The sequence below is a fragment of the Phoxinus phoxinus genome (assembly GCF_949152265.1).
Source record: "Phoxinus phoxinus genome assembly, chromosome: 9".
NCBI lineage: Eukaryota > Metazoa > Chordata > Actinopteri > Cypriniformes > Leuciscidae > Phoxinus > Phoxinus phoxinus.
In genome coordinates, this window is record NC_136884.1 from 8,287,473 (window position 1) to 8,312,967 (window position 25,495).

The 25,495-nt window shown below is 38.8% G+C and overlaps 4 protein-coding genes across 9 annotated transcripts; 2 read left to right on the forward strand and 2 right to left on the reverse strand.

Annotated features, from left to right (window-relative positions):
- Positions 1-138: 138 nt before the first annotated feature.
- Positions 139-5,105, reverse strand: LOC307003835 (toll-like receptor 1). Of its 3 annotated transcripts, XM_079622654.1 has the most exons (4): positions 4,968-5,105; positions 4,679-4,794; positions 4,050-4,090; positions 139-2,698 (listed from the first exon to the last, which is right to left on the reverse strand). In XM_079622654.1, exon 4 carries the CDS (start codon positions 2,695-2,697, stop codon positions 253-255), a length of 2,445 nt encoding a protein of 814 aa, XP_079478780.1. In that variant the 5' UTR covers position 2,698; positions 4,050-4,090; positions 4,679-4,794; positions 4,968-5,105; the 3' UTR covers positions 139-252. The 3 variants fall into 3 exon arrangements, with proteins under 3 accessions (XP_079478780.1, XP_079478781.1, XP_079478782.1); XM_079622655.1 differs by lacking the exon at positions 4,968-5,105 and having other exon boundaries at positions 4,679-4,806; XM_079622656.1 differs by lacking the exons at positions 4,050-4,090; positions 4,679-4,794; positions 4,968-5,105 and adding an exon at positions 3,073-3,226.
- Positions 5,106-6,113: 1,008 nt separating this feature from the next.
- mkrn1 (makorin, ring finger protein, 1) lies at positions 6,114-14,810 on the forward strand. Of its 2 annotated transcripts, XM_079622659.1 has the most exons (8): positions 6,114-6,565; positions 7,340-7,468; positions 9,928-10,139; positions 11,881-12,101; positions 12,185-12,399; positions 12,581-12,691; positions 13,255-13,399; positions 13,562-14,810. In XM_079622659.1, the coding sequence occupies exons 1-8, from the start codon at positions 6,492-6,494 to the stop codon at positions 13,772-13,774; spliced, it is 1,320 nt and encodes a 439-aa protein (XP_079478785.1). In that variant the 5' UTR covers positions 6,114-6,491; the 3' UTR covers positions 13,775-14,810. The 2 variants fall into 2 exon arrangements, with proteins under 2 accessions (XP_079478785.1, XP_079478786.1); XM_079622660.1 differs by lacking the exon at positions 7,340-7,468 and having other exon boundaries at positions 6,428-6,565.
- A 1,961-nt stretch (positions 14,811-16,771) lies between these two features.
- On the forward strand, positions 16,772-18,088 carry tmem121b (transmembrane protein 121B; the record flags this gene model as incomplete). The annotated part of the gene is made up of 1 exon (XM_079622985.1): positions 16,772-18,088. One exon carries the CDS (start codon positions 16,772-16,774, stop codon positions 17,945-17,947), a length of 1,176 nt encoding a protein of 391 aa, XP_079479111.1. The 3' UTR covers positions 17,948-18,088.
- Positions 18,089-19,836: 1,748 nt separating this feature from the next.
- il17ra1a (interleukin 17 receptor A1a) lies at positions 19,837-25,495 on the reverse strand. 3 transcript variants are annotated; one of them, XR_013798837.1, is made up of 12 exons: positions 25,241-25,495; positions 25,039-25,063; positions 24,780-24,926; positions 24,019-24,143; positions 23,815-23,941; positions 23,690-23,737; positions 23,415-23,569; positions 23,270-23,344; positions 23,101-23,173; positions 22,887-23,006; positions 20,224-22,671; positions 19,837-19,973 (listed from the first exon to the last, which is right to left on the reverse strand). XR_013798837.1 is itself a non-coding variant. In XM_079622657.1 (11 exons), the coding sequence occupies exons 1-11, from the start codon at positions 25,343-25,345 to the stop codon at positions 21,290-21,292; spliced, it is 2,382 nt and encodes a 793-aa protein (XP_079478783.1). In that variant the 5' UTR covers positions 25,346-25,495; the 3' UTR covers positions 19,837-21,289. The 3 variants fall into 3 exon arrangements, 1 of the variants encoding a protein (XP_079478783.1); XR_013798838.1 differs by having other exon boundaries at positions 19,837-19,979; positions 20,217-22,671; XM_079622657.1 differs by having other exon boundaries at positions 19,837-22,671.

Below are 25,495 nucleotides of genomic sequence, written 5' to 3' on the forward strand. Positions count from 1 at the left end.
GGATTAGTATTGAAAACTTGCAAATAATTGTCCTTAAAAATACAAGTCTGTACCATTTCTGAAGTTCAACAGTAGATGGAGACACAGGCCAAGACTTTTAGAAGAATACATTTCATGCATTCATGCATACACATTTTCTGGGGTGGCTATCCAAGTCTAAACAGAGAACACATTAATAGTTTAAAAAGAAATGAAAATATCCAAACGATGGATCTTTTTAAAAATCACACATTTATTCAGACAAACAGATATTCATTCTTTAACAGGCAGCAGAGGACATGTGTCAGCAATGGCTGTGGCCACATCCTTTAAAATCTTACTCTGGTGCACGGTCTGCAGAATAGCTCTAAGATTACACCAAAATACTCGCTGCTTGCGTTCATCTACGGGCCACTCCAAGTATGTTTTCTGCCTTAGCAGCGTTCTTAACTTTAGAAACTTCTTGGGCAGAGAGTCTGTCGGTATGGGCTCCAAAAGAACGAAGACCAGCGAGTCATTATTCACACTGATGGCCCTGTGCTGGGCGAAGAACAGTTCATAGTTGCACCATTCGCTTTGCACAAAGTTTTTGGACAGTATGAAGAGGCTCTTGTAGCTGTCCTCCACACACTGGATTATATTGTCCACAATCCACTTCCCAGGTTCAAAATCTCTCTCATGGACGCAAAGAGACAGGCCTGACCTTTCTAATTCAGGAACCAGCTCAGAGCCCACCCAGACTGAGTCATGTTGGCTGTAGGAAATGAAGGCATGGTAGCGGAAGGTGGCATTGAGCAACCGATTAGCCCTCTTGGAGCCTCTCCTCTTCATTCGTATCCACACCCAAAGCATTTTGGTGTACCAAACACCATCACAAGCATGAACAGTGACAGCCAGAGCAGCTCCTACCACAAATAACACCGGCAGAACCACAGCAGCCTGCAAGCCCGGTTGACAGGACAGCCACCCGTACTCATACGTCCCCAAACGCCTTCCGGAAAACGATGGCGGGGTGCTGCAAGCGTAATCCTGCGGCCAATCTAGGAGAAGTGACTTATTCAAGTCCGTCATGAACCAAAAGGAATCGCAATCACAGCTAAATGGATTGTTGCCGGCTTTTAAAGTCTTCAGCTTGGGAAGACCTTCCATTGTTTTCTGGCTAATAAAAGTAATTGCGTTCTGGTCAATGTGCAGGCTTACTAACGCAGGAGCCCGAATATCTTCCGGGATGACCTGTATGCTGTTAAAGCTCAAATAGAGGTATGTTAGACTGGGAAGCAATGACATACTATTTAAAGGAATGACACTTAAGCCTGTTTTCGAGAGGTCTATCTTCTGGAAGTGTGGTGATAAGAAGCGAAACACATCATTTCCTAGATTGTTGTGGCTGAGACTCAGTTCAGTCAGGTGGGACGGCCAAAAACACGGCTTGCCTATGGAAATAGAGTTGAAACTCAAGTCAAGAGACTCTAAGAACTTCATGTCATTGACGTTATTGGCAATCTCGGCGAGGTCGTTGAAACGGTTATGGCTTAGCGAGAGTTTCCTCAAGGCTGGAAACACTTTGTGTGATGAACAGCCACTCCACCAGAAGCCGCTGTCATCCAAGAGGTTGTTTGACAGGTCCAAGACTTGTAGTGACTTTATGGCTGAAATCAGATTACATGGTAGAATATTCATTCCAGTACCAGAGAATTTCAGGTAGGTTAGTTGGTTGATCAGTTCCACGCTCGTGTTAATAGTGGGGTAGCGGTACTGATGGTGATGCACACCATCGAGAATGAACGCTCGTAGATTCATGGTGTGATTCTGCATCGGTAGCTGGAAGCCATCAGGAGTGTCCTCATTGTATGTGATGTTTAAAAACGCAATTTCCTCAAAAGATGATTTCCAAACATTTTTGAACAGTTTGACCATCACAGAGCTGTTTATCCAGGTGTCTACAATGCTTAAGTTACTGAGGACACGCAAATCTTTAAAAGCATCAAATGGGTCAGTCGTTATGCTACACTGGTCCGGAAATAACTGAATGAGCTGAATTTTTTTAGTTTGGGTTTGGTCAAAATCTATAATCATGTCTTTGAAAATGTCAAAACGTTGACAGAAAGTCACTTTCAGAATGACTTCCTGTACTGATTTGAGTTGCGAAAAAACACCCTTTTCATAGTTTTGCAATTCCGTTCCATCTCCAAATATGATTTTTTTCAAATGGATGTTTCGAAGAGGAACAAAGTCTTCCACTTTAACAGAAGTAGCGTCTGGACTACCAATCGCAAGGATGGAAAGGTAATTTAAGTTGCCAAATGAGTGTGGAAGCCCATAGTTGGGATATGGATTTCTGGAAAGGTCTAGGATCCTTAGCTGGGGCAAATGCAAATCTGGAATGATGGTCAGATGGTTGTAGGAGATGTTCAGAACCTTGATTTCAGAGTTGCTGTGGAAGGCATCAGGGGAGATGTGTTGAAGTCCACAGTGTGTTATTTTCAGAAAGCAGAGATGGGTTAAACCAGACAGGTCACCATGAACAATGCTGGAGATGTTGTTGTGCGACACATCTAAGTACTCTATGTTGTTCGATAAATGTGATGGTATCCTTTTTAGATTATTATTGGAAAGATCTTTTGTGTGTTCAGTGGAACAATATCCGAAATGTTCACCATGTGCTTTAAACGGAAGAACTAAGAGATATGAGATAACAACAGGCCAGACGGAAGACATCCTGTGAAAAAAAAAAAAATTGTGTTAAATTTTAAATAATATTCATGGATTAAAGAAATTTGCATATATTTATTTTGCTAGATATGTAACTGAATGAACACACACACACACACACACACACACACACACACACACACACACACACACACACACACACACACACACACACAATGATATTATATAATAAAATGTAATTATATATAAAATATTTTAAAAATGTACATAATAAAAATAAAATGCAATATAATAAAAGATTTTACAATTTCCTTGTTTTCGAAATTTACTTATTTTTTTTACATATAACACCCCTAAAATGTTAAATGACTATTAAACATATGCTTTGTCAAAAAAAAAAAAGAATAAATGGTCATTTACCTTTGATATGAAACGTGAAAATTAGTCAATATAGAATTTTATGATTTTCCTCCTGTCCATTTACAGCTTGTTCTCCGCTGTGCGCATTATTATGTGGCTTTATAAAGACACTCTTGCACATGGTACTCACCACATAAAAACAAAACACAATGGCATTTTCCTCAGTACTCGAACTTCTCTAAATGCACAACACTGAACTTCCCTAAATGCCCAGAGGAAAAACCTTATTTGGGTAAAAGACTGCAATTATCATAATATGCTTGCAAAAATGAAGGAAAATTGTATATTTAATGACAGTACTGTTGCGTGTTTAACTAAGCTACTGGAAGTACTGGAAGTAAAAAAGGTAGAGCTAATGCACGACACGAACTGCACGGTGTTGTGCTTATTACCGTTTCACGATAGAGTGAAACTCAAACAGTAGGCTACAGTAAAGAGATGGATCTAAATGCAGCATTTAATTTTATTAAACAAGAACTCATGACGTCACCTTTTTCACAAATTCACGTTTTTTGTGGTTTAACCAAAGACAATATTGGTATCGTTTGCAAGAACTCGCACTTTGAAACCCGTTTTCAACTTTAAAGCTGTAGTTGCAACACTTTCAGTCAGTCCTCTCTAATTTCTATTCTATCGTATCTTTTTCATATACTGTGTGTATACATATATACTGGTTGACCAATTTTATTGAAAATGTTAATGCACAATGCACACCAGAGCAATCCAGAAAAAAATATTTAAAACATATAATATGAATGTCAGGTATTAGTAATGAGATTTTATAAATATTTAACAACAGTCACAATGATGATTCCAGGAGACAAAAATAACCAGCCTTTTGTTGCGGTGACAAGAGTGTAAAAGGGAAGGATGGAGGGACTTTCCTCACCACTGAGGATTTAGTCCATTTTTTATAAATGGACTAAATAACAAAAAAGAAGTTGCATAATTTATCACATATCTCCAAAATAAATTACACTCAGTTATCAGGCATCTTTTAGACTTTGGTAGAATCCGCCTGCAACGATAAATAAAATCTGAACAGTTATATATTAATATTATGCAGTAGTATAGTTTCGCTGTACAACTATAATGCACCTGTATATAAATAAACCATTGTTTATTTATATTGAGTATCTTCAAATTTAAAATTGATAGGTGAAACTCTAAAAATTTTAATATCGTGCAAAAGTTCATTTATTTCAGTAATTCAACTTAAAAGGTGAAACTAATATATTATATAGACTCACATGCAAAGTGAGATATTTCAAGCCTTTATTTGTTATAATTTTGATGATTATGGCTTACAGATATTCTAATTTTGAATTTGGGGTTTTCGTAAGCCATAATCATTAAAATTATAACAAATAAAGGCTTGAAATATCTTACTTTGCATGTAATGAGTCTATATAATATATTAGTTTCACCTTTTAAGTTGAATTACTGAAATAAATGAATATTGACATTATGATATATGATATTCTAATTTTTTGAATTTCACCTGTATATGCTATTATTTTAAGAATAATTTAATTTCAGTATAATTCAACACATTCATGTTTTATTTTCTGAAGCACAAAGTAGTTCTTGTAAGGTTTTGGCCCACCTGATTTCCGTGACAGTCCTTTCAACTGGCACTTTCCAAGGGCGACGTTGCAGGAATACAATCCCAGACATCCCGCACAGTCCAGCAGGTTACTGCAAGTCTTTGTCTCAATGGCACTGCAACCAGACTGCAGATTAAATATGAATATGGATTTTTCATGAGCACTGTGCTATTTTGCTAATATTACTGAAGCTCGCTGTTTTTCTGGTTTCTAAGTGTTTCTGTGTATTCTAAGATTTTGAGCATTAATTATACCAAAAAGATTGACACACATGGTAAGTTGTCTTACCGTATCTGAGTTGAACTGACCATAGTCATTTTGACGAACACCAATAATCCCTGAGCTGAAACCTCCAAAATAATCAGAGAATCCTCCGCTACTCTCAAATTCATTGCCGTTATCTGAGCGCGAGCCGTGCGGCACATGTCTTTCTCCGTTGTCATCAGCACCCCAAACTCTTTTAGCTTTTCTAAATTTCATTCCTGGCAGGCAGGTAGACGCCTGCAACAGAAAAAGTACAAGAATCCAGCTGTGATTCATGATTGACTTCTCAAGAGACCTTCTCAAGCAGCTGCTTATAAAGCATAACCATCACCTCAGTCTCGTCATGTTTCATTTGTTTTTGGAAGTACTTTAGATGACTACATATGTGTTCTAAAAACAAAACAGCACATGGTTATTAGTTACCATGAGCGAAGACACAATAACTGAGCAGATATTACAAAGAATAGGTTATGTCCACGGTTCCCCTTAGTGACGGTCAATATACACAGTATGTTCAATAAGGAATAAGAGGGCTTCTAATAAAAGACGAAATTCCAAACAAATGACTGTATTTTCTCTATTTGCTTAGGGGGGAAAAAATGATTATTTTCAAGAATTCCCAGCAAGAATTCCCATTACATTATCTGTCTGCCATTTCTCCTTTCTTCCTCTTAGCTTTGTTTGAGGTGTGTAGGCCTAATATTTGGTAACTAGGCACTGGGTTGTGGCCTTTAAACTCTCTATAAAGTTTTAAGCGGGAGTGGTGACTGGTTGATTGACTTAAAAAAAGGGAAAGTAATGTCTAATTCTGCCTGCTTTTCAAAACCATTGAAAAATCAATCGGTTACCTAAGCAATAGATGATATCACTTTATAGTGAAATCTGACTTATTAGCTTGGAGATTAGGCCTACACTTTTTTAATTTTTAAGAACGCAGACCGAATGATGATCGTCCTACATGTTGAGATAAATATTTTATTCCAAAAAATCACTCCAAATGTACCAACAATTTGTTTACATTAAAAACGAACTAAAATTGTTCTCTTGAATTAGAAAATGAAAATAGTTGCCATGTATAGAGCTATTCTGGAAAATACAGCAAGTACAAGCATGTCGAGAGAGCCAAGACAACAGGCATAAATGTTGTTAGGTTGACACACACACACACACACACACACACACACACACACACACACACACACACACACACACACACACACACACACACACACACACACACACACACACACACACACACACACACACACACACACACACACACACACACACACACACACACACATACATGTGGGGTGGATGGGTTATTCTACATTTATTAGTTACAGCCACCACGAGTTGGAATGTTTTTAGAAAAGCACCTGACTCGTGCCATGTCTTCGTTTTACCGAAAACACCCGATTGAGATGCGGCTTTTGTATTCCGAAAACACTCGATCACATAAGGCGCCTTCGGTTTTCCGAAAATGTCCGAGCGCAGAGCGGCCGCTCTCCGGAAGATCCGGGTGCTGGGGCTTCAACATAAACAGCAATGGCGGAGGCAGCGGCAGCGTCAACAGCGGCTCCAGCAGTTATCGTAGGCTGGACGAAGCACGTACCCTGCAGGTTAGTGGAGATCCGCCGAGGTGGGAACGCGGTTATTGCAACATTTAACGGTCACAAATATAAAACGCAAACGCCTGTGTGTGTGTCGATGTTGAGGCATCGGATAGCGCCGCTGTCTTTGTGCTGAACTGTATGAGTGTGTGTTTGTTGTTGTAGCACACCGATCAGCGATCAGTCCGACAGCGGCTGCTATTTGCGGTCCTTTCTTCCTCTGCGTGTGTTTATCTATGCAACATCCGTGTTTGTGAAAAAACAACACGGCACTGCATCAACCACATATGACAGTCAGTTTGACAGTAAAGAGTTTTCAAGGAAGCCATTACAATCCTTGAGTTTAACCGTCTGGGCAGCAGCCAATGTGTCAGTGTCAGCCTTGATGATTTATGTATATTAATTCAATAGTCAGGCTTTATTCTAGTCTAGTCATGGCTGTACAAAATAACCTTTTTTTTTTTAACCCACATATCTAATGGCATTAAATGCAAGAGAGATTTCAAACACGAGTAATGTGTAGTGTTTACATTAGCACTGTTGTCATATAACATGCAAATACGAAGGGTTATTTGGGTCATGCTGTTATTATTCAGTAAATGACGTGGGCTGTGCATCTTAGTCATATTATTTAGGCTCCGTTGCTTATTGGCATGACAAATTGATTATTTTATGTTGTATATCAGCCTTTGTTCCATGCGTTCAGATGTGTTAAAGCCTAAAGTGGAGTCTGTATGAGACTCTAGTTTTTTGACCAGTCTCAAAAAACATCTTCATTTATAGGTATTTCATGCACGGCGTTTGCAAAGAGGGCGACAACTGTCGATATTTACACGACCTCAGTAGCTGCAAGCCAACCATGATCTGCAAGTTCTTTCAAAAGGGATCCTGTGCTTTTGGGGACCGTTGCAGGTAAGAGACATAATGATGCAAAGTATTGCATTTGAGTAGATCCTCAAAACGTGCCGAACAAACAACCGCTCACTTTCACGACAAGACCTGCGCAGATGTTACATAACTTCAAAGGTAATGTAATCTGTATTTCTGTGTTCAGGGTCTGTAACACACGAGTGCGTTTAAATGTATTAGAGGAAAGGAAGGCTTCTGAGAAGTGTTTTGTGTTGCTTCATTACATGTCCGTGACATCCGAGATGCCGAATTTTCAGTAAACAAGTTGTTGAGTTTGTCACTTCCTTAAAGGGGCAGTTCCCCCATAATTAATATTCTTTCATCACAAGAGATGTTTTGAAGAGCATTTCTTTTGTCCTTGCAATGAGAGAATTTTCATTTTTGCCTGAACTGTCTCTTTAGGAGATGATGTGTAAAAGTAGCTCTTAAAGGTCAAGTTGTGTTCGCATTTAAAGCATTTGTGTTGCATTAATGTTGGCGTTTATATCTAAAGGTAAAAAATGGCCTACAAACGGACCATTTGCGTTTGTGTTGCAGTTATGCTGTCTATAGATGTATAAAAACCAACATTAAAGCTACACAAATGCAAATGGTCTGTCTGTAGGCCATTTCTTTTGGAGTGCACTTGCCATCTAAAGGTATATAAATGGCAACAAGTGCATATAAACAGAACACCTTTGGCCAATGCAGTGCAAAGGCGCCCGAAGGAGTGTAAAAATTAGCCTGCGAGCCAGACAGTGCAGACAATGTTTGTCTCATATCTGTCTGCGGTCAAGTGTATCCCCATAGTAACTGCTCCCCCCAGCTCGGCACTATGGGAATGTCTTTGTTTGCCGAGGCTGTTCTATGACAGCATTACATCTGACCGAGAGCTCTCCTTGAGAGGACTGTTTCCTGTGGTTTCAGGGTCTGGAGCTTAAATATCTGATGTCTGGAGTCTAGATTGATGTCTGACGGAGTTGTATTGTCAGCGTTGAGATTATCTTGGGGAGGCGCAGTGATGCTTTTGTCCCCATATGGGGTTTACCGCATTATTGTTCCTGTGTTTATTCCGAGGGAGGGAGGGAGGGTGTCCAGCTTTCATTAAGTGTGCGTAGAATGGGCCTCAATGTATGCTTCATTATGGATGGATTCTCTTTGCTGCTTTGTGTCTATCTCTGTCTCTGGCTTTCTCCTTCCATGTGCCCTCCCCCCCACCATCTCCACCAATCTGGGGCCCAAATAGAGCAGCGCAATGCACACTGCATGGCAATTACATAACCCTAGTGTGTTAACATGCATCTCTCTCTCTCTCTCTCTCTCTCTCTCTCTCTCTCCTTCTGCTGCTGTTGCTACCGCCGTCAGGTTCATTCGGTTCATGCTGCCATTCTGCAGTAGCCACTTGTGCTTCCACCGCTGTGTCGTTTATTTATGCGACCCCCACCCCCACATATATAGGCCGACACACGCGCACAAACCGGGCTAGAATAGGGCTGAATGACCCAAGAGGTTTGAGGATGGAGGGGTCTCTGGATGCTTAAGGAAAGCATTGAAGCGTGTTTTGTCGGGGAATAATGAGACAAATAAAGGTCAGATGCTAAACTATATGATATGACAATATGATCAGGCTTGTTAGCTATTGTAAATAATATGTTTTGATTCCATCACATTAAACTGTTTTTAAAATAATGTTTTTTTCTCTTTTTTTTTAGTTATGAATGGTATAGTCATTTCTATCTATCTATCTATCTATCTATCTATCTATCTATCTATCTATCTATCTATCTATCTATCTATCTATCTAGAACAATTACATTGTCTGAAACATGACTTGATGCAAACAACACTACATTAACACCTGTACTTGTACACTAATAAGGATGGGTAACAATTAGTAAGGCTAGCTACTGTACCTAGTTTTTCTTTTTCTTTTTTTTCTTTCTCCCTTACTTTTTGTTTTTAGTTTTGAAATTTGTAGCCATGGTGTTTTAATTAGCATGCCTTTTGTTTTGACACTGTCAAACCCACTCACAAATGTTACATCTTTAAATGAATAATTTCTGTAAGTGGCTAACTGCTCCATTATAAGTGTGAACAAGACATGTACTCACCATGGTAACCACACAAACGTCAAGTTTGTGACCATATCATCTTCAGGGGAAAAAAAAAAACACCCGTGGGAAACACACCAACACCTAAGACAGAGAGTAAAAACTAGCTGCTTAATTATTATAATGTGCTAAAGCCTGTCTGAAATACTTTATCTGAGTACATTTTTAATTTAAGGTTTAATTCTCACTTGGGTATTAATACTAGTAAAACTGTAAAAAGCGAGTTTTTCACACAAAAAAAATTATTCTAGATGCTCTTACTTCAGATACACTACTTGGGTCAAGGGGTGCATTTTCATTGCACTGCATGGCTTACCTAGAGTACCAGTTTACACATTATTGTATTGTCATTACATTTGCATTGTGCCCCAGGTATGAACATACCAAACCTGCCAAGCAAGACGAAGTCCCTAGTTCTAAGCCGTCGGTGCCGCTGACCGCTGCTCCCCTTGCTGGCACTCCTGATCCCGTTTCTGATGGGCCAGGTGGCACGAGCGGCGCCCAGGAGAAGCCCCAAGGCTCGGGGGCAGTGGACTGGGTCAATGCTGCCGAGTTCGTGCCAGGGCAGCCCTACTGTGGGAGGGGTGAGTGTAGCAGGGAAAGATGTTCAGTTGTCACTGCCAAGACAATCTGTGAAAACATGGTGCCAGTAGATAAGCAAAGCATTCAGTGTATAATATAAAAGGAGTTTTACAATAGTGCTTTTATATTAGTTTGCTTGACGGATGCCTTGGTTTGTAATAATAATGCTATCACTGTTGTGGTACTGTTTTGTGGCAAGCTTCTTCATTGCTGTATGCATGAACCACAGGATCCGAATCTCGTTTCTTGGTAAATAAATTAGACAAAGCGTATCTGGATTCTTTTACTCTGATTCTTTGACAATCAGATTAGGCTTGAAGTAGATGCTTGTCAATACGTTTTTGTAAATAATGCAATAATCGATTGATAAAACTTAGCAGGTTCAGATCCGCATTTTATGAAATAATAATGAACAGCAATTGTACAGTATTTATTAGTCTAGATTAATTAGACAAATTGTAGATGTACTTTAGTTGATATAAGTCCTATTTGTTAATGGAGTAGGAACTAATGTTAATTTGTACTGTTTGGAGGTTAAATGTAGTGTGTCGAAATTAACATTAACCAAGATGAACAAATACCGTAAAAGTATTTTTTATTTTTATTTCATGATACATAATGCATTAACTGTTACTAACAAATAAACAAATTTAACCCTATTTTAAAGTGTTACCAATTGATTTTTACCATGGTATTTACACTTGCATGCCTGGCAAGCACTTTTATCCAAAGCGAGTACATTCAAGCTACACATTTTATCAGCATGTGCATTGACTGGGTATCGAACCCATGACCTTGGGAGGAACGCCAAAGGAAGCCATGTGAAGCCAACTTAACCATGGTAAAATCCTAAAAACTGTGGTAAAGGATCTGCAACATGATATAAAAAATGCCATTGTTTATTAAATAGTTGCATTTATAAATAATAATTTCACTGATTGCATCATATCAATCGTTAAAACTAAAAATCGGTTTCTTCAATTGAAAAAAAAAAAAAGAGAGCTAAAACCATAAATATTAGATGACAAACTTTTGGGGGGAAAAAAAGTTTAAATTTTGCTTTGGCTATTAACTGAAATAAAATATGTTGAAGTGCTAAAATGACTAAAACTGAAATAAAAATAAATTAAAGCTGAATAGAACTATTTAAAATACAAAATGACTAAAAATGACAAAAGCACATAACAAAATGACTAAAAATGTACGCATAAAAGCCAATTCAAAGTGTAAATAAATCCTATAATAGTATACAAATGATACTGCCATGCAGTAATGTAGCCCTTTAGCCTGACTGTAGGCCAGTGGCCACAGGTGTGCATTTATCGCCATTGTATGATGCAGCTCATACAACCAGAACTATCCGTTTTATGATTCAGCATGAATACTCAGCCCCTTGCTAAGCTTGGACTGACCCGATCTCAGGGTGTGCTCCACCAGTGCGCTCTCTTGTTCTTGCTGGCCCAAACCCACTTACATGCATCATAAAGGCTGACTTCATCAGCAAAGAGCTGAAGGAACAGTGCTGTTTCTTTCCTAGTCTTTGGGTGGCGGCCAAAACTCTTACATTCAGGCAAGCAGGTGCTTTTCTTTCAGCTTTACTGTGCTAGACCACAATACGAAACTGCTCTTTAGGTGTACGAAAGGTTTCTTCAGCCCACACCGCTATACGTTGTTGTTTTCCTATTCCTATCTAACTTGGTTGCTAAACCTTAAAAAACGTTCGTTTTTTTTTTCCTCCTGCAGCTGAACCAGTGCTGTGTGAGGGGCCTGGTCCTCTCATCGAAGAGGAATATGAGAAAGATCAAGCTAACAAAGAAATGAAGAAACAGCTTTGCCCGTACGCCGCCGTTGGCGAATGTCGCTACGGCCTCAACTGCGCCTACCTCCACGGCGACGTGTGCGACATGTGTGGCCTACAGGTGCTCCACCCTTCAGACACTTCCCAGCGCTCGCAACACATCAAGGTGAGTAGCGGATTGACATCCAGTTTTCATCCTCTTTTTGTTTTCTGAGATTTTAGAGTAAAATCTCCTCCTGTTAACGGCAGGCCTGCATCGAGGCTCACGAGAAGGACATGGAAATCTCATTTGCCATCCAGCGTAGTAAGGACATGATGTGTGGCGTGTGCATGGAGGTGGTGTTCGAGAAAACCAATCCCAGCGAACGGCGCTTTGGCATCCTCTCCAACTGCAGCCACTGCTACTGCCTCAAGTGCATCAGGAAATGGAGGAGCGCCAAGCAGTTCGAGAGCAAAATCATAAAGTAAGATTGTCCTTAAGATAATTAAACGTGTATTAAGATGAATAGGATTCTAGGGAGGTGATCTTAAATCTTTTGTAATTTTACGGCTATTATCGCTAATTGTAATTGTCCACCTCTTCTTTTAAAGATCAGTACTAGTGTGATAATCAAATTTATGTTAAATGAATATGTTCTCCGTCAGGTCCTGCCCAGAGTGTCGAATCACATCGAACTTTGTCATACCAAGCGAATACTGGGTGGAGGACAAGGATGAGAAGCAGCAACTCATTCAGAAGTACAAGGATGGCATGGGGTACATGCTTCTGAATGTTACATTTCTGATACAAGTTTACTGCTTTAAATAATAGTTCACCCCCACCCAAATGTAAATTCTGTCATATACTCAATTTTTGAAGAATATCTTGACCACTCTTGTCATATAATGTACCGTAGATAAAGATGGCTGGGACTGTGAAAAAACAAAAACAAGACAAAATATTCACCATAAATTTTCCCATATGACTAGTGATCTATATTCCAGTTCTTCTGAAGTCATACAATGGCTTTGTGTGCTAAATTTACCTAAATTTAAGTCATTATTTACTTAAATTATTCCTCTCCACTGTAGCTCTCAAATATAAGCTGCACTAAACTCATCAAATTTTACATTTAGTGTTTGGCTTCAATGGTGTTAAATGGCAATAAAGTGCCATTTTTGTCGTCCATACAGATGTTGAGGGTAACATTAAAGTGAGTAAATGACAGAATTGTAATTTTTGGCTGGTGTGTCATTTTAAAGCCGAAGCAATGTTGTAAAAATGGCAGTTTTGTGATCTATTTGTTTAGCTAATTAGTTTTATCCATATTCGCACCCAGGAGTAAATCTTGCCGATATTTCGATGAAGGCCGTGGGACCTGTCCGTTTGGAGCCAACTGCTTTTACAAACATGCTTTTCCTGATGGCCGTCTGGAAGAGCCTCAACCCCAGAGGAGACAGACCGGCTCCAATGGAAGAAACCGGGTAAAGCTCCTACTGAAGTCTAAGGGCCATTTTGTCTCGATGTTAATGCCAAATTGCAAATTCCGTTTCGGCTTGCGTGAAAGCATATCGAATTTACTTAATGATATCAACAAATGAGATCATTGGCATGCGATTGAGCCATTATTGAAATCTGTATTGCAGAGCTCCAGACGGACGCCACTCTGGGATCTTTTGGACGAGCGGGAGAACAGCGACTCCTTCGACAACGAAGACGAGGAGATGGTGACGTTCGAGCTCAGCGAGATGCTCCTCATGCTTCTGGCTGCCGGAACCGACGATGACGTCACCGACTCCGAAGATGAGTGGGACTTGTTCCACGAAGAGCTGGACGATTACTATGAGCTGTACCTATAGCAGGGCTCCCTCCGTCCTTCGCTAACTCCCTCCTACTAACCCTCGTCCCAATTTACTCTACTTCTATCCCTGTTAGAAACTAGACAGGACTGTCTTGTGTGACTGATGGGCAGTAGCGTCTTTTTTCCCCTGTGTTGTGGCAGTGCCTTTCAGCAGGCCATTAAAAACAATGAATTCATTTCAAATACAATAAATGAATATAAAACACACGTCAAAAGACAAAAAAATAGCTCTTGTGCTCAAATATTTTCTAGAAAGCCTTCTCCATTCTGTGAGTCTGTTCATGTCTGGTTAATGTACTAGAATACGTATAAAGAGCAAAAACAAAAGTAATTTAAAAAATTGCAAGAAAAGACACTAAGTTATATATGAAATTGGAAAGATATAGCTCACGGACGTTGCCTGAGTTTATCTCGGGCGTGGGTTCGACAGGTTTATCATTGACTGTGAGGATACAGCAACTGTGTTTGACTTCACTAACTGGTGGCTGTTAATGCTTCTGATATTTTTGAAATATCTCTCTTCTCATGCACTGATTCTGAATGGGTGGGAGGTGGTGGTGGCGGTGAGCTTCCTGGATTTCACAAATGCACTCGTCAACGTTCACGCGGACAACTCGTAACATTTATCCTTATATGTAATGTCCTTTTGTCCCCCTCTATTAAATTATCCACTGAGTTTTTTTTGTACCTGTTATTAAACTGTACCTGATTAGCTGTGGTATCCCATGGGAAGTCCCTATGAACTGAGTGTGCCGAAATGTTGTGAATCTGGACTCCCAAATGCCGACTTAAATGCATTCAAATATGAAGCTGAATGTTCATCAGTTTAACTGTCTATTAATTGTACATCTGTTTTGCTTCAGTGAGTATTGCATATTAAGCTCAGCTGGCAGTAGTCAAACCACAAACACCCAATTGTTATTCGGTTCTTGTCGAACTTGGTTGATATGCATATGTTTATACAGAAATGTGCTTGTTTTCTATGGTTCAGAACCATCCAATGTAACTTGAAATTAAAGTTTATTATCAAAGTATTATTTTTCTGTGGATTTTTATTTGAATTGTATCACTGACGGTTTGTAGTTAAAGTCAGGTGGTGTTTGGTAAATGTGATTGCTATTATGGTATGTAATTTAGCAGTTATGCACTGCGCTTACGCTTAGTGAAAGTTGAAGATGGGTTTAAAAAAGTTGTCTTTATTCTGGCCTAGCCTATATTCTAAAATTGTGTTATTTTTTGTAAATTAAGGATATAGCTAAAACAATACACAGATGGTTTAAATCTTAACTTAATTTTCAAAAATCAAATCAGCAATAAGTACTACTATACGCTCTATACATACTTTAAAGGGATAGTTCACTTTAAAATTAAAATTCTGTCATCATTTACTCACCCTCAAGTTGTTTCAAACCTGTATTAATTTATTTCTTCTGCTGAACACAAAGAAAGATATTTTGAAGAATGTCAGTAACCAAACAGTAGTCTGTACCCATTGACTTCCATAGTATTTTTTTTTCCTACTATGGAAGTCAATGGGTACAGACTACTGTTTGGTTACTGACATTCTTCAAAATATCTTTCTTTGTGTTCAGCAGAAGAAATAAATTAATACAGGTTTGAAACAACTTGAGGGTGAGTAAATGATGACAGAATTTTCATTTTAAAGTGAACTATCCCTTTAACAAACTACAGCATTTTTTTAAATGAAACCATGCTCTGACTCTCCCACATTAATAACTTGGATAAATAATGCATAAATTATAAATTTCATACTAGGCTTCTGATGTCCTACATCAGGCTTCTGTGAGTGATCATGCTTGAATGCACATCACATCATCAGACAAATGTGACCGTTATAAAAGAACCGCTTTGGAGAGGCCATTTGCGTTTTACTTATTTTGCATTTTTATGGAAGCTGCTTTGTGAAAAAGCACATCAAATATCATCAACATTATCCTTAGTTTATCTACATTATCCTTTCCGAAACAAAACAAATCAAAATAAAAAATAATTCAGGGAATGCCTCTTTTTTTATTTATTATTAGCATTTTATGCTAATAAATATAGCATAAATATATTAAAAATATATTTTAATTAAATATTGTTTCAGCATGTGTTCACCAAGTATATTGTGCATTAGCAAAAAGGTTCTTGAAATTATAAAAATTACAATTAATACATCTTGCACCTCTTGATGGAAATAACATCAAAACATTTCTTTCCATCAAGAGGTGCATACATTTTTGGTCAAGATCTTGTATTGACAATGCAAGAGTAAAGCACTCTGTAAAGTTTACTCCAGCAAATCCCAAAGACTTTCAATGAATTTAAGGTCTGGATTCAGAGTGAAATGTGTGAAAATTATTTCTTCATGCTCCCTCCCAACCATTCTTTCACAATCTGAGCCTGATGATCTTGCCATTGTCATCCTGGAATATGGCCATGATGTGTCTTCCTACATGGTTGTTTAAGAAATGAAAAGCTACACACTCCATCAATTAGGGTTAGAAGACCTGATGCCAAACATATAGGCTAACATGCTAGAAACATATTAATCACTGCAATAATGATCCAATCACAGACTCTTTGCCAATTTAAATCCAAACAGTGTTTTTTTTTTTTTGGTCGGGCTGTGTATTAAATGGATGTTTTTGGTGAAATCTACATATCATTACGAAATGGATCTTATTAGGCTACTATTAAAAAATCATTGTTTTTTTTCTTTATAAAAAATAAAATATATTTAAATGCAGTATTATAATTTTAAACCTGGATATGGGATGTTTAAACATTAGCTAATTAATGTTTTCAATGAACATCAGCGTCATTTTATTCATTGACTTCATATTTGATCAGTTTTTATTTGGAGGGATTGGGTAAATGCACTCCAATCCAACGGAATTCCATAACGGGATTTCCTCCTCTGCCCCCCCTTGAGCGGCTATCATTACACTAGCACAGCCAAAACAAGTCGGGAGGAGAAGGAATGAATACAATGACTGCTGAAATCATAAAAGACATCTCCCAGCCCGACTCACCTGTCTCCTCAGCACCAGAAAACGGACAGCTGCTGTTCATCCGAAGCGTCGCGTCCAGGAGAGACACGCAGACCACCAGCGGCAGTGCCAACCTCGAGGAGGGCAGCTCCCAGCCCCTGGTCTCCTCTGCCACCGCTCAGCCTCAGTCTTACACCATGACATCGAGCGAATTCATGCAGTCCACCCCTCTGTTCGTGCAGAGGTCTAAGAAGAACCTGTTTTATAAGATCTTGTGCTTCCTCGTGCTCGTTCTGCAAGGAGGCATGTTGGATTTCTACCTCATCGTCTTCACGGATCTCTACTGGTGCTCGTGGATAGCCACGGATTTGGTGGTCATATCGGGATGGGCGATCTTCTTCATGAAAAACGCCAGGAGTAAGCGAGAACGAGCCTGTGGTTTCCACCAGAAGAGCTCCATCTTCGGGTGCAACCTCGGAGAGTTCACCTTCGCGTACTTAGCATGGCTCATCTACGTGATCGCGTCCACCCCGAAAGTGGTGCTCGTTCTGGAAACGTCCATCCTGGATCTTATTGCCCTGAAGGTGCCATTTGGCATCACTGGGTTCAAAATAACCATGTTGCTCTGCGCGCCTTTGCTTTACTGCCTCATCAACTCCATCATTGAAGACCCAAACGGTGCCACGCGGTTTCACTCCCAAGGCTCCTTCATGAGCACCTGCTTAGACATCCTGGACAGCTTCACTCTGGTGGAACTGGTCCTTAAAAACGAAATCGCCAACATATACCTTAGGTACACAGTCATATCCGTGTATTTCATTGCATTGGGCGTTCCGGTTATTTGGCTTTACGAGTTGACGGCCTCGGAGATGAACTGTCGCTGGATATGGGCGAGGTTCTTCACCGGCGTTCTGCTCAACGCACCGCTGTTGGTGGTTAGATGTTTCCTCGTCTTTGTTTACAAAATGCCCATATCGGTTTTCATGTTCAAGAACATCTTCTTCCTGGGGTGTAAGTGCCTGGAGCTGGTTGAGCAGTGCGTGTCCTTACGAGGTGTCCGGAGGTTTGCACGTGGACGTGGGGGTAACACAGCCCAGTTCTCCCATTGCGTTTCCGAAAACGACATGTGCCCCCACGGTTATGTGAACACGCTGGCTGTCAATACTCAGTCGTAGATGATCATTAAGGACTAACGCTGACCGGAGGCCACGTCCTACAACAGTGTGCATCAGCCCTCTTGAGGGGAGGTACTGCAGGTGCTAATGTCCATTTTATTATTTAAAATAAAAATAAATAAATAAAATGTAACCAATAAATGAAATGTACTGGCTACCTCTTTGTAAATGTACAATGAGGTGGTTCAACAGTAGCCTACACTAACCACAAAATGTTAGCAAATATGCTTTCGCGAACGGAAGTTACCATAGCAACAGTCAGCGGCTAGCATTATAAAACGTTAGAAAAAAAAAGATAAAACTACTGTCGCTTTTTATCAGTTTATTTTATAATTAAAAATCACAAATAAATAATAAATAAATATTTACTAAAAACCTGCTCCCCACAGGTAATAATTCGCTTACTGGCCCTTTTGAATATGCAAATTAACATTACTCGTCATCTACAAATACAATACTCGTCACAAGTACAATTATTACAATGTCATATAGGAATCAAAAGTTGGATTGTACAAATCCTGAAATATTTTGTTTAGCTATACATGCAAAATGCCATTTGTGTCAGACATTCCCCCCAAAACAGCTAACTGATCGTATACATTATTTACATTGTAGATGATAGGCCTATAAAATAAAATATATACAAACATGTTAGCTAGAATTTGAGATGTTTTGGTAAAATTGTGCCGAATCAAAAGACTAATCCAACCTAAATCCACATTTATGCCCGCAGTACCTCTCCTTAAATGGATAGTTCACTCAAAAATGTAAATGTTGTCATTTACAAATCCCTCATTTACTAATCCCTCATGTTGTTCCAAACTATGAGTTTGGAACAACAGAGTTCTTCTGTTGAACACAAAAGAAGATGATGGTAATCAAACAGTTCAAGTTGACAATAGCCATTGACTACTGTCCACTGTAATGCCAACATTCTTTAAAACATCATCTTTTGTGTTCAACAGAAGAAAGAAACTCATACAGGTTTGGAACACCTTGAGGGCGAGTAAATGATGACAAAATGTTCATTCTTGGGTGAACTATCACTTCTCCTCCACTCTCAACAGGTGCTACAACCAAACCACTCAACGTGCCAATGAAAAACATTCCCACCTGTGACCTCTGCAGTATACTTAATGTATTGGGATGTGACTGTAAACCAGTGCTTATATGATGATACGAGAATCTTTGATTTGCACTTGTTTTGTGAGGCACTTTAATTACGTGAGGACTATTCAACTGAGGAAATGTTATAAGTGCAATGTTGTATAATTTATTTTCTATGTAAAAATGTCCTCAATTTAGTAGGCTATAATGTAGACAGATGTTTATAGTGTTTTCAGACACCTTGTCAAGAGATGTTCCTAAATGCACTTATCAAAAGTGTAAATATGCCTTGTGACTTGTTAGGCTTGGTGTACACTTCAAATTGTGAATGTGATGTAGTCCTTTCCTATTTGAAATACTGTGTCAGTGGCAATGGTACTTTGGACTGGAAACTGCCGATGATACAACCGGCGTATGATACAAATTCGTGATGTTCCTTAATGTTAATAGGCTAAGCATTAATCTATGAGGATAACTAATCCATCTTTAATGACCAAACTCCATTGCTGCTCCCAACCAGCCATATTGCCATCATCAGTTTTTACAAGGCTACCTCTTTACAGAACCTCATGTTTGAAATCATGAACCAGTTGGTTTATCTGCTCAATTCCAGATGCTATTTTATTCATGCCAGTAAATGAGGTATGATTATCACAATTAATAACATTTGGACTAACCAAGACAATTGTGATAGCGCTGATAGACAGATTGCGAGAGGACACAATCCATTAATCTACATGCAGTGCATCTGTGTCTAAATGAGATTCCAGACATGTATATTTCAAAGCTCTTTATTTACACTATGAATTACACCAGGAACCTGAACAACTATGTCAAAGCCAAATCATTTGCTTAATATCCAAATCTCAGTCAAATGTTCCACCTTAAATGGACAGTTCACACAAAACATAATCATTTACTCACCCTCATCTCATTTCAAACCTGCAAGACTTACTTTCTTCTGTGGAACACAAAAATATATATTTTGAACAATGTTTTTGTGCATATAATGGAAGACAATGGGGTCCAAAACAATGTTGGTTTGGACCCCATTGACCCTCACTGTATACAGACAACAAAAACATTTTTCTAAATATCTTCTGAAGAAAGAAATACATGCAGGTTTAGAGTGACCTGAGGGTGAGTAAATTATATTTGTCACATAATACTCATTTTAGGGTGAATTATCAACAGATTGTTTGAACAGTGAGAAGAAAACTTGTCCTGTCCCTTTTAGTTAAAACAGCAGAGTATTTTATATTCTAGTGTAACATGTAATTAATAACAATTGTGCATCCTTATTCTAACATAATATTACTCTTGTGCTTTGAGGATTGGGGTACAGGGTGAGCTAAACGTGTTAAATATGCAGGCCGAAAGTGCATTATGGGGTTTTTTGTGCCTCATTGCGCAGTATTTAACCTGACAAATATATATCACTGCATTCTACGCATGTTTTTTAAACTACAGGTTTTAGAGTATGTACATATTACATAACCTTTTTTTGACAAGGAAATCGACTTCCAACCCCACCTCTCTCTATTGATCCACAATGTTTTACAGAGGATTTTCTTGCAAGGGCTTTATTTTGCAAGTTAAGTTACTGTTATGTTTACATAAGACATTATTTGCACTGTAAAAGCTGCAAGGGTCTGGAAGTATCCTGGTTAAATTGGTTAAAAAGTAATTTGAGGTCCAAAGTCAGATGAAATTTGAAGCAAATAAAGTGATTCTTTATCTAAATTACAGTAAAAAGCACACAGCAGAAGATTACCAAAGACATCTACTCATATAAAATTATATACAAACTTTCATAGTAGACGGTTATAGCTGTTAAACTGGAATTAACTATTAAAAAAGTAACTCTAGTGCAATATAATACAACGAAACATTTCGTCTGAGCAATTAATTTGAAAAACAGGACAACTGTATCATTGCAAGCCCAACCAAATGACTTAGACTTGTGTTCAGTAGCTAAACATAACCTTAATCATGTGCTGTGCTGTTCTATATCAAGCTGTTTAACAAGGTACTTGTTCTGCTCCACAGTAAAAGTGAACCAATCACACCTTTGTGTTTGTGTCTAATAATTTGTTATTGATGTAACATTTATAAAACAGCTGATCACTGAACTCATTATCCATATTTCCTATTGTCCTTCCGTTCGAATGTTTTAGGAGTGATGACCACAATAACTTTCTGGCACACTACGGCACACAGCAAATCAGAAAACATTTAGATGTCCATTGTTTTGTTGCAGAAACTTGAAGAGATGGGGCTGTTCAAGAAAAGTTCCATTTGTAACTTGGCTAGAGAGGAAAGGTCTTCCTGAAGCTTGAGGTCTTCTCTCACTGGGGAATACCTGGAACCGTATCCCTGATCGGACCCTCGTGATGGTCTCGTCTCAGAAGCTCCCTCCATTTCACTTTCCTCCGTCTCCATTGGCTGGGACATGTCCATCTCTCCATATAAATGGAAGCTGTCCTCTATCGAGGGTGGAGGTGCTACTAAAAAGCGCATTCTGCTGTCCTTCAGATAATTATCTGACGGTTCTCCCATTGGAAACGCTATAGGAGGATGTGAGGTTTCCACTGGTACTGGCTCGGCAAGGAGATGTGGGTGGATTTGTTGGCCAACTGGTGTCACACTGGGTATTTCAAGAAGACGTTCTATTGCCGGATAATAGGAAAGTATTTCGCTGTTATCTGGATTGACTCTAGGATTATTGATCATTATGGACGTCTCTTCAGGATTCACATGAATTTGGGGAATTACGGTGCAAACGCTCTGTGTGTCTTGATGGATGTCCACCTCTTTTACAAGGATTGGGAGTCCGTTGTTATACACCGGCATTAATTCATATATTGGCGGGATGGACATCTCAAAAAGTGCATCGGTTTCTCCTCTCACATCGTCCTCGCTAGTCACGCACTCTTTCTCAAACCAGTCCGGATTCTTCATCTGGTGCACCTGGAAGGTTTCGATCGCATTCCTCAAGGCTTCGCCCGAGGGGCATCTGAAGTACTCTTCTTTTCCAATACCCTCGATACAGTGCACCGTCCCTTGCTGATACTTCTCCACATCCAGGATACGGAAGTAAAGCTCCTCGAAATGCTTCATCAGCTTGTATTTGACCGCAATGTCAAACAAAGACGGCACATCGCCTTCGCTGCATACATCTTCAAAGTAAGCCACCAAATACTTCCCGTAGGAAGCCGGACGCTGCATATCAGGTGTAATCAGCTGAAGGGCGAGAGTCAGCATATCTCCGATCGGAGAGCGCACATCCTCCCGGAGGAGGACTCGAGGCTCTCCGCAGAGCGCCCCCCACTTGGCTTGCACTCCTCGGGAGCAGAGGACCAAGATCTTGCTTGACGTCTGCTCGATGTGTCGCTTTTTTTGCTCAATCCACTGCAGCCGGCCAATGGTGCCAAGCCAAGTCGCGTCAAGTAGGTCCAGCACAACCTCAGTGCCGCATTTAGCCCGCAGGAAGGCGCAAAGCTTCAGCACTATGTCTGTGTAAAGAGGGTGATCTCTGGAGTAGATGATCAGTATGGATCGTGGACCGGGTAGAACTGGCGGTTCTAGAGGTGTTTTATCCAGTGGCTGTTCTGCACCTAAATTAAAATACATTTTGAAAATTAGAAACACGGATAATCCTTGAAAATTATAATTTACTGCATATAAGATTTATTGTTTCAGTCCTCCTAGCACTGCTTATGTGGCTAACCACAGGAAGTTGCTCTACAAAGATATCACTGCCAGTGTTGTGACACACATGATAAACATCACAGTCTTTAAAAATAAAAACATCTTAAATGTCACTGCTTACCTTTCGGTGGTTTCCGGCAGCGCAAATAAATGGCAAAAACACCAATGCCACAAATTAGGAGGCTTAATCCGACACAAATAATCCAAAATACTGAGTTGTTCTCAGGAGGGCTTGTTGGTACTAAGGAACATATAAGAAAATGAGTTAAGTGGCATTATGCGTTTTACTGTATTTTTTCTTACTAGTTCAAAAAGTGAAATCGTTCCATACACACCAGGGACACATATGTTGCAACTATGGTTTATTCGACGACAGTCGTTGGCACACTTCCGAAAATATGGCTGGATCTAAATAGGAAAAAAGCACTATTTATATGAAGATCCTTGTATATAAGAATTATATTACTTCATTCATTAATTTAGCGCACGTTTAGGCCTACACACCTGAACATCGAAATTGCAGCATGTACGTGGCCAGCTCTCCAGGCCATATGTCACATTTAGTAACGTCTTGCTCTCCTAAAAGGGTCAAATTATTCAGCCTTGTTCTTTTAGATATATTTAAATAAACATAGATAAAATGTCTTACATTATAAAGAGTCTTTGTTACGCGGTCCTCATTGCACTTCACATAAACGTTGTATTTGTCTGCATTCTCTCCAGGATTAAACGCAACATACAGAATATCCTTGCCATTTAGACCTGTAGTCCTCCCCACAGAAATATTGGGTTGCCATGTCTCCCCTAAGAGAAACATCCCATATGTTTAGATGTGCACGTATACTTCAATACTGAACTAAGGTGGTTTCTATGTGTATATATCTATTTGATTAAGGTAAACCAGTTTTAAATAAGTTCTCTCACCTCTCTCAAAACAGATTTTGGTCGTTCGCATCAAAGGATCGTCACAACCTGTGGTTACAGATTGAAACTGAATATAAACTGTAATGTAGATTTAAGCAAGGAATTTTGTTTAATTTAGCACTCACCTGGAACATCAACTGTCCGGTTAACATTGTAACTAGTGTGTTGTAAATTTGGCTTGGGAAGGTTGGAGACAGTCACTACATATTTACTGCCTGGGTCTACCACAACTTTATCCAGAGAAAAAGAGAACTAAAATAGAATAGATAATATATCAGTATCTGTGAAAAATAAATAACAATTTTCAATCAATCGATCACTTATCTTGCCTTTTCATTAGCCTTATTTCTCATGGCCGTAAACCTCTGCAGGAAATTGAAATGAACACACAGATGTTCATTGGTGGATGATTTCATCACACTAAGCTCTGTTCCTCTCAAATCCTTTATGCTTCCTGCAAACAAAGAAAAGAAAAAAGAGATTGATAAACTTGATGACTACAATCTATAAATGCCTCACAAAATGAAAATAAAGATCCTTTTTAAAACCATGAAATATGTCTGTTTAAAAAATGTTATAATAACACTTTAAAATAAGGTTCCATTTGTTAAGATTACTAACATTAGTTAACATAAACTAACAAAGAAAAATACTTCTAAAGCATTTTTTAATCACAGTTAAATGTCAAGTTCAACATTTATTAATACGTTATTAAAATAAATGTTTTATCTATTAACATTTTTCATGGACCTGAACTAACAATGAACAGTTGTATTTTTATGAACTAAAATGACCAAAGATTAATAAATGCTGTAACAAATGCATTGTTAATTAATGTTAGTTAATGTATTAAGTAATGGTATAATGGGACCTTATTATAAAGTTTTAGCTTTATCATAGCTTTTAATAAACTAAAATATAGGTTTAAACATTCAATTTAAGTGTCCCTTTGCTTTAAACTTGTTTTACTATGGCAAGGAATTGGAATGGATTTCTCCATATTCGCATAATGTAACACACACATATCTAATGATAATCTAATCTAATCTAATCTGAAAACTCACGACACCGCCTTCAACAAGTGACCCACCTTCATCCTTTGCTTTCCATTTTGCCACAATCACTGGCTCCCAATCATCGTTCATATTTCTTCTCACATCAACATACACTTCTAAATCATCAGGGCCGCTGGGAGTGAAATCTGAAGGAATGAGCCATCCTTTATACATGCAATTATCTGTGGGGGGAGAAATCATTAAAACCATTAGTTAAAATATATATATAACCCATAATAATAATAATAAAACATTTCTAATGAGTAGACTGAAAGAAAAAAGACAAGCACATACTAAACTCTGCTTCACATTGTACTTCCTGGAGAGAGAAAGAGGAAAAAACAACAATGGATGACACAAATATGAGTCTAAAACTCCCAAAGAGCCAAATATCAGATGTCTAAATAAACACAGAGTCTATTAAACATATAGGCCTACAAATAAATATACGTATAACGCTTTGTATGGTATCTGGTGATCTTTTGCATTATCTTACCTCTTGTGTACAGTTCAGAGAGAGCCCATTATCCATAAGTTTGAGATTCAGCACTACAGGTATGAAGGTGAAAAACACAACACCTTTCAGGTACAAGAAACTCATGATCCTACATAAACCTCAGTACAGCTGAATGGTTTAAGACACGTTTTAATAGAAGTTCGTCTGAAAGAGCACGGTAAACAAGGTGGCGTAGGTGCAGGAAACAGCCGACCTCAACAAGCTTCCTGGAATCATTGTAATATGCAAAGCAAC

Coding starts and splice junctions, on each gene's coding strand:
- LOC307003835 (XM_079622654.1), bottom strand. CDS start 2,697: ATGTCTTCCGTCTGGCCTGTTGTTATCTCATATCTCTTAGTTCTTCCG.
- mkrn1 (XM_079622659.1), top strand. CDS start 6,492: ATGGCGGAGGCAGCGGCAGCGTCAACAGCGGCTCCAGCAGTTATCGTA. Junction 10,140..11,880: donor GCAGCCCTACTGTGGGAGGG/GTGAGTGTAGCA, acceptor TTCCTCCTGCAG/CTGAACCAGTGCTGTGTGAG. Junction 13,400..13,561: donor GCTCCAATGGAAGAAACCGG/GTAAAGCTCCTA, acceptor TCTGTATTGCAG/AGCTCCAGACGGACGCCACT.
- il17ra1a (XM_079622657.1), bottom strand. CDS start 25,345: ATGAGTTTCTTGTACCTGAAAGGTGTTGTGTTTTTCACCTTCATACCT. Junction 23,174..23,269: donor GCTGCAATTTCGATGTTCAG/GTGTGTAGGCCT, acceptor TTTCCTATTTAG/ATCCAGCCATATTTTCGGAA. Junction 22,672..22,886: donor CTGCCGGAAACCACCGAAAG/GTAAGCAGTGAC, acceptor ATTTTAATTTAG/GTGCAGAACAGCCACTGGAT.